Source organism: Dermacentor silvarum, chromosome 1, assembly GCF_013339745.2.
Source record: "Dermacentor silvarum isolate Dsil-2018 chromosome 1, BIME_Dsil_1.4, whole genome shotgun sequence".
Lineage (NCBI taxonomy): Eukaryota > Metazoa > Arthropoda > Arachnida > Ixodida > Ixodidae > Dermacentor > Dermacentor silvarum.
In genome coordinates this window covers 83,987,017-84,006,853 of record NC_051154.1, presented here as the reverse complement: position 1 = coordinate 84,006,853, position 19,837 = coordinate 83,987,017, and the positions used below count along the sequence as shown (strand labels likewise).

At 46.9% G+C, this 19,837-nt stretch overlaps 1 protein-coding gene across 1 annotated transcript; it reads right to left on the bottom strand.

Moving 5' to 3' along the window:
• Positions 1–1,591: 1,591 nt before the first annotated feature.
• On the bottom strand, positions 1,592–3,608 carry LOC125946689 (uncharacterized). The gene is made up of 3 exons (XM_049670547.1): positions 3,335–3,608; positions 2,419–3,112; positions 1,592–1,816 (listed from the first exon to the last, which is right to left on the bottom strand). The coding sequence occupies exons 1-3, from the start codon at positions 3,505–3,507 to the stop codon at positions 1,610–1,612; spliced, it is 1,074 nt and encodes a 357-aa protein (XP_049526504.1). The 5' UTR covers positions 3,508–3,608; the 3' UTR covers positions 1,592–1,609.
• Positions 3,609–19,837: the final 16,229 nt, after the last annotated feature.

The following is a 19,837-nucleotide window of genomic DNA, read 5'->3' as shown; positions in this document are numbered from 1 at the left end:
GTTGACAAGGCTATGCCAGCCATTTTTAAAGAGCGATACCCATCAACAAGAGCCATTATTGACGCGACAGAAGTGAGATGCGAAGTTCCAAGCTCTCTGGTCCTTCCGTGGGCGACCTACTCAACCTACAAGTCAACTAATACAATGAAGGGTTTGGTTGTCATTTCACCTGATGGAACGATCACGTTTTTGTCAAAATTATTTACAGGGTCGGTGTCAGACAAAGAGCTCGTTGAAAAAAAATGGGTTTTTAGAACTCAAATTTGAGCCTGGCGACTCGGTAATGGCCGACAAGGGCTTTAAGATACAGGACCTCCTCAGTGCAAAAGGAGTTGCGTTGAACATTCCCCCTTCCCTTCGGAGACAGCACCTGACCGAAGAAGTTAGGCAAACAGAGGAAATTGCAAGTCTCAGAATACATGTCGAGCGACGCATTCAACGTATTAAGGCATTTTATATTTTCGACAGGCCCATCCCACTGTCAATTGCACCGATCATTAATGAAATTTGGGCATTGTGTGCATTCTTAAGCAATCTTCAAAGTCCTTTAATAGCAACCTAGGATCTGTGCAAGGTGTCAGTTCAGTACTACATAGCCTTCCCAGTGACTGCCAAGCTAGCATAGCCAAAGCCATGAGCACATGGCTTCGATACTCGTTTCAAGAAAAGGATACAAGGCATTGTCAATGGTATCACAGCTTTATTAATAAATACATAAATTCTCATTCATTTTTTAAACCTTGAGTTCAAGATTCATTGCTTGTACTGCACGTCCTTGCCAAGTACGGTAGAAGTGTCGAAAAATAAAAGCTGTCCAGCCTATTTTTGCATTTCTGCCATTCACTTTCACTGAATCTAATCCTTTCAACTACTAGAAACTGTGGAGCATACATGACAAAGTCAGCCCAAGTAAGCCCTGAAAGGGCCATCTGCCCGAGAACCTGGTAATAGTAAAAGTGTGTGCGGTTGAGCCTGTACGTGCCGTTGCCATCTTTCACAAGGCACGAGCCTTGAGTGCTTGGTATTTTCAAGTCTCTCATTGAATATGGGCACTTGACTTCAACAATGCCATGAGGACTCTGTTCCTCTGGGTCCCACACCACACGATCGGGAGATGCACCGAGCCATGGGCACGTGGGATCCACAATAAGGCCGCAGTGGAAGGTCTCAATGTTGTGCCGGAAGGTTCGAAGGGTTCTTTCATATTGCTGAACAGCAGTGGCTTCGCTTGAAACTCCTTACCTGAAACAGAACGCGTAACAATATCATCATGTAAGTTCTGTGATACAATCCACATTAGGCAGTACATACGGTATGTACTGCCATGTTAGCATAGTACGCAAAGCTACTTCCATTTACAAGGTTTCTTGATCAAAGTGTGACCACAGATGCACATGCGTAATCTGTTAATAACATTGTACCTGTACATTCATTAGTGCCAATCAACTGTAGCCACCATAATTTACTGGAAGCAAGAGTATCCATAGCAGATGTAAACAACACAGTGCATAGGAAGTGCCTGGCCTGTACACTTTGTCTTCTTGTGCTATAGTTTTCACTTTGTTGTGAACCAACTTGGCAGGCCAAGAAAATGTTTTTGAACCTGTACTTACTGGATGGCCCTTACTCTAGACAGATCTCTGTCTGTGGTGAGGCTCTGCAGGCCTTTTTGTGTCCAATTCTCACGTGTAACAGCAACACCAAAATTTGAAGCAGTTAAGCGGTTCTTGCGAGCAGCTTTCCATGTCGCACTTTGGCTCTGCTGGCGAGAGGTCTGCTCAAGCTGGCGAGCTTGATCAACAGACAGCATGAGAGCCTGCATATAAGGGTGCAGCACATGTTAGAGTTAACACACAGAAATCAGACATAACACAGCATAGTTTTGTAAACTAATAAAGCTTCGATTGCCAAGCAGAAGAAAAGGTGTTATGAAAATGTAGAAGGTTAGTTAGCACAAGTAATGTATATAGCGAGTAGCAAGAGCACACGATGAAAAACACGGGCGCTATTTGGAAGTCGTGCACAATGTTATTGCGTTTTCTAGCTTAATTCCATGCTACATGTATACTATGCATAGGCTCTTCTGGCAAGAGGTCTGGTCAAGCCAGTGAGCTTCATCAACAGACAGCACAGAAAAGCTTGCGTGTAAGGGTGCAGCATATATTAGAGTTAACGCACAGAAAGCAGACATAACCACTGTCAACATACCTTTGTAAATATTACGCTTGGTTGCTAAACAGAGCAAAAGTGTTATAAACGTGTGGAAGTGGGTTAGTCAACACAAGTTATGCAGCACGTAGCAAGAGTATGCTACATAGGTTGAAGACAAAGAAGCAAAAGTTGTGCACAAAGTTCTTGTGTTTCCTGTGCTTTATTTCATGCTAAATGCCAGCATGCTACATGCATGCATGTGCTTGCCTCGATTACAGCCTGCTGCGTTGGTGGCAGGCCCACACACGACACAACAGTGTTTACGGGTTCTGAAAAAAATGCTGGCTGCATGGGTGTCAACTCCGTATTCACCCCAACCTGAATTTCTGGGCATAAATAAGTGGTGAAGTCATGTGGCACAAGTGGTTTCTGACTCCACAAGAGGCTGCCTTCGCATGTCTCGCCAAACAAACTGTCTGCTTTCTTTGGTGTTGCAGACTGCCAGTATTCCAGAAGTGGACTCGCAGTATGTGCAGCCATCTCTCTTGCAAACTGCCTCACAGCTTTCTGAACCTCTTCTACGCTCCGCGGTCTTTTCCTGGCTTCATAAAGACGCGATTGGAGTGGGTAAGAAAGACCGTCTGGCCGTGCGGCTCTCCAGTCAATTTCGTCGACGCTAGAAGCCGGTATTTTGTGCCCCCGGGGCCTTCTCCAGATTTGTGGCAGTTCCGTACATGACATTTCTGGCGGAGCCTCTGCATACCCGTTGTCAAGAAGCAGCACAAGGACTTTCAACAGTCCCATGACATGGTGACATGTACCGTTCTCTCTAGCAGCGCACTCGCATGTACACTCTTTCACAAAACCATCGTGCGTCAGCAGGGCTGACACGGCATATGGTGTTGCAGTCTTCTTTTGGCTCCTGAAGCACTTAGCGCGTACGCGCACGAGCGTGGAATCACTGCATTGAAGTAAGAACGACAAGTTAACCTCTGTTGGCGCCAGCATAAACACAGTCATTACAGCTGTCATATCGAGCTACACGTTATCCTTCCGCACGGTAAAATATCACTTCGCAAACGCATGTGAATCAGCCTGTGTGTCTCATGAACGGTCGTTGTATCGTTTAAGAACAAAAACGCTAGCAAGCATGCGAAGAGAAAAGGATAGCGAGGATACTTACTGCGCTGTGAATGAACATGTTTCAATCGTCGAGCACTGGACGTAGCTTTCTGCGACGAACTTATGGCTGCGTAGTGCATTGCGGTTTCCGACGCTTCTCGACGTTCGATACGCCTCTATTTTGCCTATATCAATGCTTTTCGGTATGACAGCGAGGCTCTTGGACCAAGACATGCTGCTGCTGCGTGCCAACCTAGCGACCAGCGAACACACCGCCCCGCTCGCACAGACCAACTAATGGCGGACAGCTCATAGAGTGATAGAGTAACAGCGCGAGGAGCCTCCTGTGTCAGTGTTGCCCGACTGAATTAGGAAAAGGGTCTATTACTGCTCCGCAGGGCGTGATGTTTGAAATCCGTGAAGTTTTCCGCGGATTTCCTCTGGTAGCGCGTTGTCTGCTACGGCAGGTCCGACTTAGGTGGCGTCACTGTCGAGATCGCGCCTAGGGTGCCTCGATCGCGCTGGCCGCGCCTTAAGTCCCTAGATATGTTTTTATTGCGATAGCAATTATATGGACACTTCAACCGGATTTCTGCCGTCGGCGTCGCCGTCGTCGTCGCCGTCGCCGTGAGGTTCCCTATAGATAAAATCTTCGCCGCGTGCCGTATGCCCGAGCGGAAGCGTGCGGGGACGCGCGCTATCACGGAGAGCGAACGCACTCAAGCTCCCACGCGCAAGCAAAGAAGCGGGAAGCCAGCGCCGAAGGGAGCGGGGGGGGGGGGGGGGGGGGGGCACTTTCACTCTGCCAACAACCGCGCTCGTCGCTCGCTCGCACCGTCTCTTATCTCCACACGGCTCTGACCTTTATGCGCCGCGTGCATTCGCCGCTCAGTTTCCGTTGAAGCGATAGACCGCACGTACCTTCGCCGCTGCGGCGTATCCGCTTGCTGCCAGAGTTTTGACGGTCGTTGTCTGCAGTCATTCAGTGTGATCTATTCATGTTTGTTTGTGTGCGCTCACACCACGCTTGTTCATTCAGTTAATAATAGTGGGGCGACATTTTCCAACGCACGCTACACATGCAATGCTGCCCGGATCAGCAGTGCAGCGCTACAGGTGTGTCCCTTCGCACGCGCTGCCCACGGGAAGCGCTTCTCATCAACACCACCGTTTCACACGCGCCTTCTCGTGGTCATCGAGTCTCTCTTCATGTCGGTCTACTTACGCCGCAGCACAACTGCTTACTTAATCACCTCATGTTTACTACAATTCATATTGCTAGCAAAGCCGCTCACCTTACTTCGTATGACATTGCTGTGTTGCTATCGCATTCATTGCTTCGCCCTTAGGGCGAAACTGTAACATTTTTTCTTTCTTTAAAGAGCAGAATATCTAGGGATTTAGCCGCACCGAGCGCGACAGTGGAACGGAGGAGGAGGGAAGTGGTTGGCGCTACTTTTTACATTGAGGGGCTTTAGACTGACCTCTCTATCTCTCGCCATCTACTCTCTCCTCCGCCGTCTCCTCTCCTACAACGCTTCCGGCGACGGCGGCTGCGCAGAGGGACTTTCGACATGGCTCTGAGGCGGAAAAAAAGAAAAGATAAAGTGAAAGCGCGCGCTATCATCGTCCAATCGGAGATACAGAAAATAGAGAAGCGGCGTTGTTTGAAGGATGGCGGTACTTTTTCGAAGGTATGGGGAACCAGCGCTGAAACTTCGCGTGCCTGCAGCAGCGCCATAACACACAGCCTAGCGAGCGGTAGGAACAGTTTTCAGCTGCACATGCTGCGATTTCGCGTTATCAATTCCACCGCTCATTTTGAGGTACATGTGTCCAGGTTTTGGCCTGACTGGGAACCGGCGTGATAGAACGTATGAGCGCATGCGCTTTGTCCACCGCGCATCAGGTAGGGCCGTATGGCCCGAACTTGGCTCGATGCATAGAACGAAAGCGAACGTTGATACAGGCACGCGTCTGTTATCATCCAAAATGTCGAACCATTTTCGGGGCCTCCCTATCGAATGGTGTCAGCATATTTCAGCTGCACACCCAAACTGCCGTAGCGCCTCCTGGCCAGCGCTGGTTCCCCATAGGGACTTTAGACTGGCCAACCAGCCAGCGCCTTCTAACGGTGCGAAGCGACGAGATCAACAAGAGTAGCGCAAACGCACCAAATTCACTCGAAGCGCAAGTAGCACAAGTTTTGTCTGCTAGGCTCTTCCTACCAGCACGAACCAGCCCCTGGCACGATTAATTCGGCGCACGCTTCCCGGCTTATTGGAGGTAGCAGGAGCGTGTGCGCCTGGCTTGCGTCCTTTTGCATGAAATGCTTTTAGCTCCCGATGTCGGCGACCTTCAAGCGACCTTGAGCCAAAATCCAGAGCATTTATTCGGGCACTCAAGACGAGAATGAAACGAGAACATCCGGGCATCATTGCGAGAGCAAAACGAGATCATCCGGGCAACCAGTCGGTCTCTGGTCCCCAACCCCTTGTACAAGGCCGCATTGCCAACGCTAGTTACTACCCAAACAAGTTACAAAAAAATATTGCTTCCGATTTCTTGCTAATGTTTGTTCAGAATATCACTCAAGCTGTAACTTCTAGTACGCTGAAGTTTAATTTGTAATTTCCAAAAGGCAGATACACTTGATCGTCATCTTTTGGCATTGAGACAAGGTTGCCTGTGCTTATTTCAACGCCAGCGGTCCGTGAGTTCCACGATGCGGTTGATCTTCCATCATCTTCGAGAGATGGCGCCACGCTGCGTGACCAGGCCGGCAGAGTCCGGCGCGCCGCGGATGGTTGTTTGTCCGAGACTTGCAACGAGATTCAGTTCAAAACAGGTTCATTTCGGCGCAGTAAGCTTTCAGCCTGTGTCGCGGCACCAATCTGCTTTGCCAGTAGCCATTTCATGCTTACATCTACTCTCGGTTACGAGAGGGCCAGCATTTCTTTCTCTCTCTTTTTTTAGCTTAAGCTTTTATAGTGCGCATGCACAGGAAAATAATGAACAAAACGTACAAATCTGCAATGCAACTGTATCATAGGGGAAATAAAGAGTAGCGCAAGAGGGGATTATCAACTATTTCTCCTTTTTTGCGTGCTTTCTTCTTTATCTTACGGCGCATGTAGACTACAGCGGCATATGTTATAAAGAATACGCGTCCGGGTTCACGCACACTTGCTGTCTCCGATAAGCAGGGAAGCTTCCACTGAGTTAATCGCAACAGGGGCCGTGTCATATAAGCCCGTGGGAAGAGCCTAGCAGACGAAACTTGCGCTTCGAGTGAACTTTGTGCGCATGCGCTACTCTTGTTGATGTCGTCGCTTCGCGCTGTTAGACGGCGCTTACCGGCCGGCCAGTCTATGTTAATGTGTGTGTCTGTGCCCAGCACAGTACACACACATTAACACCACGTCGAGGTTGCGTAAGGCTCTGCCAAGGAGGTTATAAAAAAACTTCTGGAGTGTAGATGCCGCGCCGCGGCTACAGTGTACCGCGGCTGACGCCGGCGACCGCCATATTGCTCCGGGCAGAAAACGCAGCTGCGCCGCTTGGGCCCTTGGGGTAGTTCGGCAGTTGCGGCATTTATCCACTCTTAGTGCTTAGTTACGGTCTGCTGAGCGGTAGTTCTGCGTTTGTAAGGGAACATCCAAGCTCTGCTGAACGGGATGGTGAACGCCTGCGTCGCCATCGACTGCACGAATCGTGCGAAGCAAAAGTCAGGAGTAACGTTTCACGTGTAAGTAGCGCAAAAAAGCCTGCAATCGCTCGACCATTGCTGTGCACTATCTCCGTCGAGGAGCGCTGTTGTACCTGAAATCTACCTTTTAACTGGCGAATACAGGCTGAAACAAGCTCTTTTCTGCGTATGTTTGTGCGACAGGTTCCCGAAAGAGGAAACGCTGCGTGACGCATGGCAGCCCGCTGTTCGCAGAGATCGTTGGGCGCCTAAAGATTCGGATGTTATTTGCTCGGTGCACTTTGAAGAGGTTTGTTTTGACAGGTCTGGTCAAACAAGGCTACAACAGGGCAGCATTCCAACCATTTTTCCAGCGTTCCCCGCACATCTGCAGAAAAAAGCGAGTTCGTAAGAAATGCTTGCTGTTCGTATATATTTTCGGTGCGCTTGCATATGACATTCCGATTGTCGAGAGGACTTATTTACTACTTATTTATAGAAAATGATACAGCTCTCAGACCTGGCGGACGTCGTAGCTGCGTCTCACAAGTTGACTGTTTATAAGCGTGCATAAATATCGGCACGCAACTGTTTCGTATCAAAACAAGAAAATAACTGACGTAACTGCTAAATAAATAGTATTGCCAGTCACATATCGTGTGTGTAACAACACGATATGTGCCCGGAGAAACAACAGTTCATGTGCAGCCATAGGTATCCTATCTCGGCGCAATTTAACTTGGGCTGGATCGCGAATATTACTGTTTTCTGAGATCAAGTTGCTGTTGCATGCCGTCGTGTAAAGTTCTATACAAATCAGAGTTCATTCTATTGCGGAATCACGATCTTTAAAATATTTAAAAGCCATTATTCGTAGTTACTGAACCGTGCGCCTTAAGTAGTGACATTATCAGCATGCCTTTAATTTTGGCCATTGGTGCAATTTTTTTGTTTTTGCGCAGCGAAAAATATGTTTGTTTTGATGTATTTGCATTTTATGTATGCCTGTTTGGTATTGTTTTCCTATAGTATACACTGTGATGCACCAAGTAGTCATGCAATATTTTATTCATTTTTTCGGATGTTGTTTTATGCTTATTTTTATCAAAATAGCCAGGACATAATAAAAATTTACTTACCACTTTGCTGATTTCACCTTGTACTTCGTGTCACTTCGGTAATGTGGCAAGCTGATGCGCATAACAGGCGTTACAGCTTCAGCCCACGTATTCTTGCATTAACAAATGCCTTGTGCATTTTTCCTTAACCTGACATGACAAAGATTACTGGGGATTCCTAATGATACAACTAGGCGACATGAAAGCCCTAGCGTCGCTAATTCAATGATACGACGGCCACTTTCCACTTCTTTTACGGAGTCTTCGTCACTTTATTTCGTCACAATTTTTTCTGCAAAAAGTCAGTCTCAATTCGCCTAAATCACTTCTCTGTGCACGCATTATCGCCTTAGTTCAATTGCGCACTCACTTTTAGACTGTTAAATGTGCCTTTCTCATCATCATCAACTAGCCCAGCACCACGTGTTCTTCCCATCATTACCTTTTGTTAAACTCCTATCACCCAGCTAATTACCCCTTTAATCCAGCATTATTTACTCCTAATTCAACATTATTACAGTCTTAATACATTTCATTCACCTCTCTATATTCATTGTTACTTCAGTTCACATGCTTAATTAATAATGTATACTTAATAGTGGTGTTGCGCGCGCTATCGCCTGTTGTCCTAAGAGGATCATTTCGTGTCAACAACACGATTTTGAAACGGCCTTGAGACGGACACCCCACCATGAGGTATGCATAAAAGGCTGTGGCATTAGAAAAAAAATGTCGCAGTATCGCCCGACAGGCCAAGCATCAATTGCGATAGCAAATTAGTAGAGAGCTATTCGGAGTACGGATAGTAGTCTTATCGGCTGCATAAACTTGGACACATTCGCTTACTAACTGAATTAATAAACGAGGTGAATAGATCACACTGAATGGCCGCAGCTACTCCTAACACCGTGGGCCGCAGACAACGACTGTCAAAACGCTGGCAGCAAGGCTGCAGCGGGCGAAGGTTCGTGTGGTCTATCGCTTCAACGGAAACTGAGCGGCGAATGCACAGCGCATACAAAGGTCAGAGCCATGTGGAGATAAGAGACCGTCTCCTATCTGCGCCCCCCCTCCCTCCCTCCCGCGCTGCCTTCCCGCTTTCTTGCTTTCGCGTGGGAGATTGAGTGGCAAGTTCCCCTTGCGCCCGGTTGCAAGATATGCCTTTGGTGCCGAAGCACAGCGTCGCCCCGCCTCCCTCCCTCCCATACCCCCACGGCCTTTCGCGCGACGGTCGCGTTTGCTTTCCGCGGTGCGTTCGCTCTCCGTGATAGCGCGCGTCCCCCGCGCGCTTTCGCTCGCGAAAACGGCGCGCGGCGACGATTTTATCGCCCTTGGACTTTATACGGAACCTCACGGCGACGGCGACGGCGACGACGACGACGACGGCAGAAATCCGGTTGAAGTGTCCATATAATTGCTATCGCAATAAAACATCTGGGCTATTTAAATAAATCATAGTAATTCTCCCGCTTTCATCATAAAACGCCAACACGACAGCGCACTGGTTACGCTACCAGCGCGCAAGCAGCGATCGCTCTTCCCCGGAGCAAGATGGCCGCCAACCGGTTTCCCAGGCTTCAGCCGGTCGCATGGGCGCGCATAGGGGATCTCCACTCCAGAAGTTTTTTTATGACCTCTCTGGGCTCTGCGGAGCTCCGCCCTCGACGACCAAACCTGGGCGAACCAGCACGCCCGTTAGGCGGCGGCGAGGCAAGCCCTCGACGTTCCCTCATGGGAGGCTTATAGGCCAGGCCATCATAAAGTGCTGGTTCTACAATAAAAGTTTATTCCTCCTCCTCCTCCTTAATTAAAGCGAGACGCAGTTAGATTCATTCAATGAAAATAAAATTACTAATCAATTTTACGTACGCATGGCGAGAAAAGAAGACACAACTCTATTTTACTTGATCATTATCAATAAATACCATTTTTCAGCGCCCACCGTAAGCGCGCCCATCGATAGCGGTGGGCGTTGACGCCGCTATCACTTGCTATAGCGGTGCCGATGCACAATGCCGCTCTTGGAGTGTGCGGAAAGGCGCGCTCGTAAAGTTATGTTACAATACGCCCCCCCTCACATGTTGTGTTGTTTTGCTTGTCAACGTTTGTCTGAATTTGGTGACGCGGGTTGTTTTATTGTTTCTTAACCTGTACTGTCAAAGGTAGTGAGTTGCGACCGTCTGATACTTGTTTACTTTAGTTGTTTTCGTGCGACAGCGCTGGCCGACGGGCTCGGCGTCCGACAAGCACTCTACGCAATCTACGCCCAAAGCGTTCGTCGGCCTCCAAAGAAAGTATGTTCGGTGCAGCGATGCGATCTCGACACCCGTACAGCTGACCTTTTCCTGCATCGCTTTCCGCGCTGAAAGCTCGGAACGCCCATCAAGTAGAATGGCGGCGCATTTGAATATACAGCTCTAATTACAGGCCTCCGAAAACAAATTTCGCGCCTATGAGAACAAAATGAAGTCCCTTGTGTTTTTAACGGATATGACGTCACATTATTTTCTCTTCCGCTGGAAGTGTTCCTTCCTCACACAGATGGCCCTAAGCCCCATGAACCACCGATGAGCCGCCATGTTTTGAACGTATGGGCTTCTATGGAAGCGTGTACAAACTTTACCTCTATCCAACACGTTTCGAGGTGACACTAGCTAGCACTGTTGCACTACATTCGTTGGCGACTTTACTACTTAACATTGAAAAGGGACGCTACATACTGATTACATAGTTGGTTATCGACAGAGCTCAGCGCCGGGAACGAGGGCGACAGTTTTCATTCGCACAAACAACCGAACAACAGGCACAGGCTAGTGCACGAGTTATCAGAAAGCGGGCGTGTTGCTAACATTCTGAACAGCTGCCACCATCTCCGGTGCCGAGCAGTAGACAGAGGAATTCGCACGTTCTCCCGAAATTCTCCCTCAATGCTTCAGTGTGACAGAAACACAGCCGCCCACGCAGTCGCTCTAAAATATTTCATTTGCAAGTTGCTGCGGGATAAAATCTGCAGCACAATACACGCGGTCGCAGTGCCCAAATTTAGGTCCCATTTATGGTGGCGATTGCAAAGCAGCGCGCCGGATCCCAAAAGAGGTGATGGTGGGAAATAGCGAAACACGTCTTTTCTAACGCAACTTCGGAACACTTTTGCAGAAGCATTAACACTAACGAACCTACGCTCGTATGCCTCTAAAACGGCTACGATGAAACGCAGCATTCTTCGTAACAGTAGATTTGTGATTCTGGGTCTACGGCACGGTTCTGCATCCTTAATATTTCGATTAAAGGAAGCCCGTAAAGTGCCAATCCAGGAGTCCTGGTATCTCACAAATCTGAGAATCACTGCCAGTTGCGTTGCATTATGAAGGCACCTTTCTAATGGGAGTTTGTCGCTACGCTATAATTTGTCGCACTGTCCTCCTCAGGTGCGCAGAATGCAATAACACCGTGTTTTTTTTTTTTTTTCTTGCTCTAGTTCCTTGCTTTCAAACGTACAGTGCGTGGCCTCAAACACTTCGCTCAAAGCTTTGTTGACATTTCGTCGAAGGATATAAATGAGTAGCACTGTTGTTGATACTCGTTACTTAAAGGGACCTTTTTCGTTTCGATCCCAAACGCTATTCCAGGACATGTGCTAAAATCACCCTGAACTCATAATTGCGTTCGAGATACATCTTGTCCTAAGCTAATATCTCTTTCAAGAAGTTACCATACCTATTCGTGGCTAGGTTGCTTTCCTGATTTCAAGACCAGAACCACATGTCTACCTCATCAGTTTGATTACCTGCCAGTCCTCATGGTCAGCATTTTATTCTATCGCCACCGTAGCATGCATAGCTGAACAGCCACAGCTGTTCTTACAGTCAAGTGATCCTCGTTCATATTTACTATATTATTTAACCAGAGCAGTTAGATTTGTTAGTTATATTAGAACAGTCCGAACAAAGAAGCCCCACTTTCTGTTTTGCTCCAATGGTTTCAAAAATTGTTTGATGAAACAAAACGCACGGCAAGGCTAATTAATGGTCGTTCCATAACAAAAATGCTTATTCATCTAACGCTGTAAAAAAAACGCGCGAAAAGGTCAGCCAGCGTGCGCAGATTGTCTTATTGCTCCGCATTCCTTAGTGTATACTATCAAAGCATAGCTTAGATTGTTTACCAGTCAATTGCAGCGTAAATAACAAAGGGGAGATGCTAGAAGTTTTATTCATCCTCGGACATCTCGTGCCTTCATTTCCGTAATGAAACAATTCTTGGGTCAGTAAGTCATCGAGGCACGCAACAGCGAAATGCACAATCAAACAATCACACATGTTTTTTTTTCACGTTGAGAGCCATTCCGCCTTGATGTCTGAGCAGCGTCATTGTTAAGAAGCATGGCGAAAATTTATGCGAACAGCCTGTGAGTTTTCTTTTTCCTTCCTTTCTTTCATTAGTGGGCAGCAGTTCACTTGAAGCACGGAGGAATCTTCCCAGAAAGAAAGGAAACCAAACTGCCTTCTCGAACGCATGTTACCTGCGCTCAGCACCGAAACGAGCTTATTCGCGATGAAGCCGTTATAGCGTACATACCCTCAAAATATGACTGAAACGAGCATGCACTCTCGAAATGTAAAAGCGTTTTCTTGGGGAAGAGACTGCTTTCACAGCCTTGAATTGGTTCGAGAATTGCGACAGAGCGTTGAGCACGCCACAAATGGACTGCTTGTTCACCGGGTTCATAAAAAGACTGTCCGTGGTTTGACGGAGCGCGGGCTGCTCAGATGCGCTGCAGACCAATTCTTTCAACAGCATTTTGTTCCTTTTTTACGGGCACACATAAAATATGTATTTAGGCTGATTTCTTTATTTACAGTAATAACGCACGACAGTGAGTGAGGCGAATGAACGGCGTGTTATCTCACTTCCTGTAACCCTCAATAAATATTAGCACACTTTTTTCTTCGTTTTTTTTTTTTTGGTACGGTTAAGTCAGCCAGTCAGTTAATTTCACGGTTCATTTTTATCTCTGTGCCACCATATCTTATGACATATTATGTGACACATACAAGAAAAGTAGAATTTTTCGCAAGTTTAACTATTTCTTTGGTATTGAGAAAAAAATAAACTTCAATCTCCGATTCAGAAGCACCCGTCGCGGTAGCTCAGTGTCTATGGCGTTGCACTTCTGAGCTCGAGGTCGCGGGTTGAGTCCCGGCCGGGGCGGCCGCATTCCGATGGGAGCAGAATGCAAAGACGCTCGTGTACCGTGCACTGCGTCCAATTTAAAGAACCCCACGTGGTCAGAATTAATCCGGAGCCCCCCGCCCAATACGACATGCCCAGGTTGTTGTTTTGGCACGTTAAACTCCTGAATTAACTAATTCAGAAGCATACGTTGAAATAAATTTGCGTGTTCAAAGTTGCAGCAGTATAAAATATGGTGCACGGCTTCGAAAGCTAACCTGCCGTGGGTTGTAAAAAAGCTGGGTGCCTAGCTCTATAGTAGGCGTGTTTGAAACAATCGCTGTGGTCTCTGAGACAACTGTAACTTCGGAACGATTATGAGAGAGAGAGAGAGAGCGAGAGAGAGGAAGTTTAATGATCGGAAATGCAGAGAGGTCGGCCTGAGGTAAATTCCTCTAGCCGCTACTCGGCGTTGGGGGAAGGGGAAGAGGGAAAGAAAGAGGGAAGAAGCGCATGATGGGTGACGATGACGAGAGGAGGAGCATGCAAAACATGGCAAGCATTTTGGCATGTTTTACGATTATAAGCATTAAAATACCGTTTTTCCTTCTCAGTTCCGTTAACATAAAAGCACCTGCATAAAAACCATAAAGACCGATTTCGAAGTTTTATTAGTTTCAGTTAATATTTTATTATCTAATTTGTTTTCGGTTTAGCTCAATTCTTTCAACCACGTTATCGGAAGGCCTGTTTGCGCAGTGATTACTTTATAAATTCAAGAGAGCGCTGTTTTAGAAGGGGCGGTTGCCATCCACGTGAATGGGGTATCAAGATAGTAAAACAGCCCATATTGATTCTAGAGAATAAAAATTCCGCATTTGCAGCAAAATGAATCTCTATTTGGCTATCGAATCCGAACAACCGTCTCATTAGGGAAGTTGCTCAAATAAGTTAGCAAACCAAAACGGTGGTATTTGCTAGCAAGATGACATATTAATGCACAACTCGCAGGCACTGAAACAATAATTACCTAAATAGGTCGTGCATAAATTTCCAGGCTAAATTTATGACTCCGCACACCATGGCAGCTCCACAAAATTATGAAAGCGCGCGTTGGAATCGCTTTACAACGTTTACGGAAGCCTTGATGAAGTTGCCAAATATCCCATTCTGAATTCTACCTTCACCACGCGTGTTTAGACAGGGCTCATATGTTAAACCTCTTGCGCGATGAATATATGATGTTTTGCGAATTCACTTGACGACCACTCGGCAGTGTTTCCCATGCTTCAAGTGCGCGTTGTGAGAAACCAAACCACGCACCCTAGTTTAACTGCGTTTCAATAAACCCCACAGGCTGTCCCAAGTATAGCATTTGCTCTCCAAATGCTACAGGCTGTCCCAAGTGGCACATAACTCGCGTAAGTAACAAACGTGCCCGCGGTGGCTGAAACCAACTAAACCCTAGAAAATTCTTGGTCTCAACTACCAAAGTCGGAAATTTCCCATGAGGTGTCGCGCAAGTCTTAAATCAGTTGTGTTCTTTAGCCACGCCAAGCCTTATCTCGCTGCTTTTTTTTTTCGTTTCCTTTCTTTCTCTCCTTTAATCAATTTAATTCTTTTACGCAGCATAAGGTTGCAAACCGGACGTGGGCTTCGTTGATGACCATCTTGCCTTTCTGTTTTTTTTTTCTCGCTCTCTCTCTCTCTCTCTATCACTGTGCCCCCCCTTCGCATTCACACTAAGTCAAAATTCAAAAGTGCCGTGATTTCGTCCTGGCGCTTTGAATGTGAAGCACTCTATCAGCTTGTCCACCGCTAGCAGTAGCAACATGATCACACTATGTAGTCTAGACTAGCGACTGCCAACAAAGGTCCGGCAATCGACATTGACTTCATTGATATGCAAAGTTCCTTCCTGCTGCGTGTAAATACTCAGGCATCGTCATTGTCATCATCACCCTTACTATACCAGCCTATTAAAGTCTAGCCCAGAACGAAAACCTCTCGCAAAGTTCTGCATACCCCCCTCAAATCTGGCCCTCTTATGACCCCCATCGCTGCACATATCTCACGCACCCTCCCTTGCTATTAAGTTGTTGAATTAAGGCCAGCTATTAATGATTCTACAATATACTTGTCTTTCTTCATATCATTTTTACCTCTAAACTCAGTTTGGGTATTGGCAGCATTTGTTTGCAGAACAATACTTGCAGAACACATAGATCATAGGGCGCTATAATGTAAAGCTATTCCAATCTGTTTTATTTCCGTCATTAGCCCTCCGCGATTATTCAAATTTTCGCGGATCACGTCCACTTCGCCTGTCTGTCACGCGACGTCAAAGAACCGCGAGAATTGACCACGTCAAAGTGACATGTACGCACTAATCATGCAATTATATGCCAAAGAAAACATTTTATTAGTATTACTATTATTTTTTAGAATAGCTGGAGACTCTCCCTTTCCAAAACGATTAGAAGATGGCTGACCGCCGATCGCTCTGGCGCTCGCAGCTCGGAGCTGCCTGCGAGAACGAATTTCTTTGCGTATAAAAAAATTCCCCGACGATTACTGCATCGTATCGCGTCTGACACGTGTGCTACGAATGATAAGCTGAGGGGGCCTTGCCCAACTTCTCTGTATATCGTAGCATGATTATCTGAGAGGCGTTGCCCCATTTCAATGTATAAAAGAACTGCTCAATAAATCCTGGGCACTGGTGCCCTGGCCACCCGGAACATGGCGTAATGCTGATACAATTACCATACTCCCTAATGCGAAATTTGAAGTTTTTTTTTTTATTTTGAAGTTTACTTCATCAATTCAAGCATACATATCTTATCCAGTGGTACAGCGGGAAGGGGTGGCGAAAAGGCAAGAATTCCTGACAATGCCCCAATCCCCGCCCAGACCACGATATTGCACAACACTCAGCGTATCACTCTATGTAATACACAAATGCAGTGAACAAAACAACAAAAATATTGCAGAACATGCAGCCTGGTGCTCTAATACAAAAATACAGAGAAAAAAAACAATAAAGAAAAAGAGGGGAAAAAACTAAGCCGTTTTTTTTTTCTAAACTCACACAAAGCTTCACTGCACATAGATTCCAACTCGCTGGATCTGCTGCATTTTTATTTCTAAATATTACGAATACATTTCGAAGAAAAAAAAACTTGCGTTTATTTTTTTAGACGTCTTCAAACCGCCATTGCACCAAAAATATTACGAAGTTTTTTTAAATAAAATAGCGTACATTTGTTTAGCAATTTTTCCTGTCCAAAATGAATTTGCTGTGCTGCCCCTCTAAAAAAATCATGCAGGATGATTATCTAAGTGAATAGTTTTCTTATCTCGCTGAATGGTCCGTGGTTCCCTGAAATGCAACGGATGTATTAGCAAGACTCAATGCATCCTGCTCAAGGCTTTACTGATATTTTTTGATAAAACATGCATATATTTGTCGTGCAATGATTTGGGTGAATAAAATCAAACATTTTAGTGGAGCGATTAATGATGTCAGTTTAATTCTTCCTAGGTTACCAATCTGACTGTCCGACTAGAACCAAAGCCGATCACGCACTCCGCACCGAATGAGTCATTAACTAAATGCTTCTCCAAGTGATTGTTAGCACAGCATTCGAAGATGAATACTGAGGTTCCGCTTCACGGCGCTTAGCGCTGGACTTTCTCATCTGGTCCAGTCGTTGCTGTCGTTCCGTACCCCTCTTGGCTGTATAACGTTGTCGAGCCTTTTCGACACGTAGACGACTTCACTCTGCCAACTCTTTTTCCCTGAGGATCAGTTTTGGCGGTATTTTTAGCGCCCCGCAAGCTAGGCAAGTGGAAGCGGACCAATTAGAGACGCCGGCACCACTCTCCTCACCCCTGCCTTTCCAGTGTGACGCCGGCGTGAGGTTAGAGCCGTTGGGACCATTCGGAGACTCCAGTGCAACACTCCTCCCCCGGTTACCTGCGTTTGCTCCGCTTACACGGTCCCACAAAAGCCCTCTCCACTTCTGCTCCCTTCCACACGCGAAGGAGGGCGTTACGTTTAGTTCAGTTTGCTACCATGAGTGTAATTCCGGGATAAAACAACGACTCAGTAGTACGTGTTGCTGACAGTCGAAAGTTAGCTTAGTTTTATGGTCTGAAATTGTTCAGTACGACAACGACACAGACAACAAGATGCCTCTGATCGTCACCGGGGACTTTAACGTCGATCTTCACAAATCCCAAGACACGTGGATCCTCGATGGCACGAAGGACAATTACGTACGGTCTGAAGTTACGCACGACCTACATACGCCCGCGAACCCGTTTGCTACCACGTCTCGTAGTGGGCACGCAATCAACCCCGTCTTTGCTCGCGTGTTGGTAGCCGTAAACGTATACATGTTTGCACCTTCAATAGACGCGTGCAAGTCACCTTGCGTGACGTTGAGAAAACGCACACCTAAACATTGCACGAAAGCTTCACGTCGTGTAGATGACAGCATTGTGTTAGGAATGCATAATGTTGCAGTACGTTTAATATGTTCTTCTTTATGACCTGCGAATGTTTGTCATGCCCACTGCAACCCATTTTTATTCTCCTCCTGACATTCGTTTCGTGGACATGGTCCACCAGGGTCGAAATGATTCCAATCGTTCATTACTCCTTGTAGGTCGCTATCTTTAAAACAAACACGTAATGCTCCCATCAATCGTTGTACGCCTTGCAAGAAGACAAGGCTCCTGTGTAATTTCTGTAATTGGCCCGGAACGAGAGATGTAGAGTATGTAAACGTCAAATTACCACTGCTGCAAATTGAAAACTTTCAAACAACTAGCTCAATTCCGCCTAAAATGAGAGGTGGTATCAACACTGCAAGATGACCGCTATACATACATTTCTAGTGATATTGCCATAGCGTTCCAATTTAAGAAACAGATGAAACATTAACGCATTTGGCTGCTACCTTGGCCGTTTTGTTCACGCTGTTATCCTTTTATGCTTTTTGACGGAGAGCATCACGAATCTTTGGTCGAGAAATCCGCTGTGCTGTCCTTCACAAGATGAGGCGTTATACACGTCAAGCTCTTAATCAGACAGTAGTGCCTGTTGCACGGGTACATTGCTTTATAGGAATAACATTGCACATGCCGCTTTCCTAGAACGCCCACACATCGCATCTTAAAGGTCCTGTAAACCGAAATTTCAACGCACTACGATGACTCTCAGGTGCCAGATGGGGAAGCAATTGTGAATCATTGATGAAGCTACATGTCGCACTTGTTCGTCAAGCGATCACATACTCCCTTCTTGTAACTCGCAGTAGGCGTATATCTCCATCCAGTAAACACCGCTGAACTAGCATTATCGCATTAAGTCTACAGATATGTCTTGGAGTGCTTCATTCGTCATTGTATAGCGGAAGCCTTGTGTAGGTAAAGCAAAGGAACCATCCGTTTAAGTACAACGGATGGAGGAAACGTGTCATTTTATCGGTCTTCCATCCTGCACGACAATCATCCACTGCGAAATAAGCTTATCTAGAAATGTGCAGGAATTATTACTCAAATAATACGACTATCCGCATCCGGATGTGACTATCTGCTTTGGCAGCTCATTACCGCTTCTGTGAAGTTAGAAGTTCCAGGTCATGGAACTTGAAATGCCTAGGAGACTTGGAGGCAAGTACGCCCTTACAAACTGCATATTTCTAACTTATGTTCTACACATTTACACGAATAGTCTTCTGGCCAGGCCCGTAGCCAGGAATCTTTCCCGGGGGGGGGGGGGGGGGGGGGGGGGGGGCACTTGCTGAAGGCCTTGACTACTTGAGCGGTAACAATCACAGTTTATAAATTATGTGACTTTTTAAATACTGGGAGAAACGGGTGGGCGGGGGGGGAGGGGGGGGGGGAGGGGGCATTTTCTGAAGGCCTTGACTACTTGAGCGGTAACAATCACAGTTTATAAATTATGTGACTTTTTAAATACTGGGAGAAACGGGTGGGCGGGTGAGGGGGGGGGGGGCGGAAGGGCCGCAGTGGCGGCGAAGTTGAAAGCGCAGCTGCCCCTTTCTGTTTATCCGGCGCCGACTGTCGGGTGTGGCGTCCTCTGCTCTTTTGTGATGCTCCGGGTCGCTTACGCGGCGGCCCGTTCGGCCGATGCACTCAGCGCCGTAGGGCATGGGCACGGAATGATCTGTTCAGTCTTGCACATGGTGAGCAGCTGTTGACAAGTTCCTTTGCGCAGCGGGGTGGCGGGAGCCCTGCTGGAGAACAACCCCTCCGTCCCCATCAAAAATTTTTAAGGAGAGGGGGGGCGGGCACGTAGGACCCCCCCCCCCCCCCCCCCCCCCCGGGGCTACGGGCCTGCTTCTGAACAGACCATGAGACAAGACATAGGCGTTTCTGTTTCTTGTACCGTTCGTGCAAGCAGCGGAAGCGAGGGGCAACAGCCTCTGGAAGGCTTCGTTAACAATCTTACCTAGAGGAACAATACGCTTAGAGGAACGCTTGGACAGCGTGACAAACATGCCTGCGCACATAATACCTAATTACATCGCAAGGACTTTAGCTAAGGAACCGA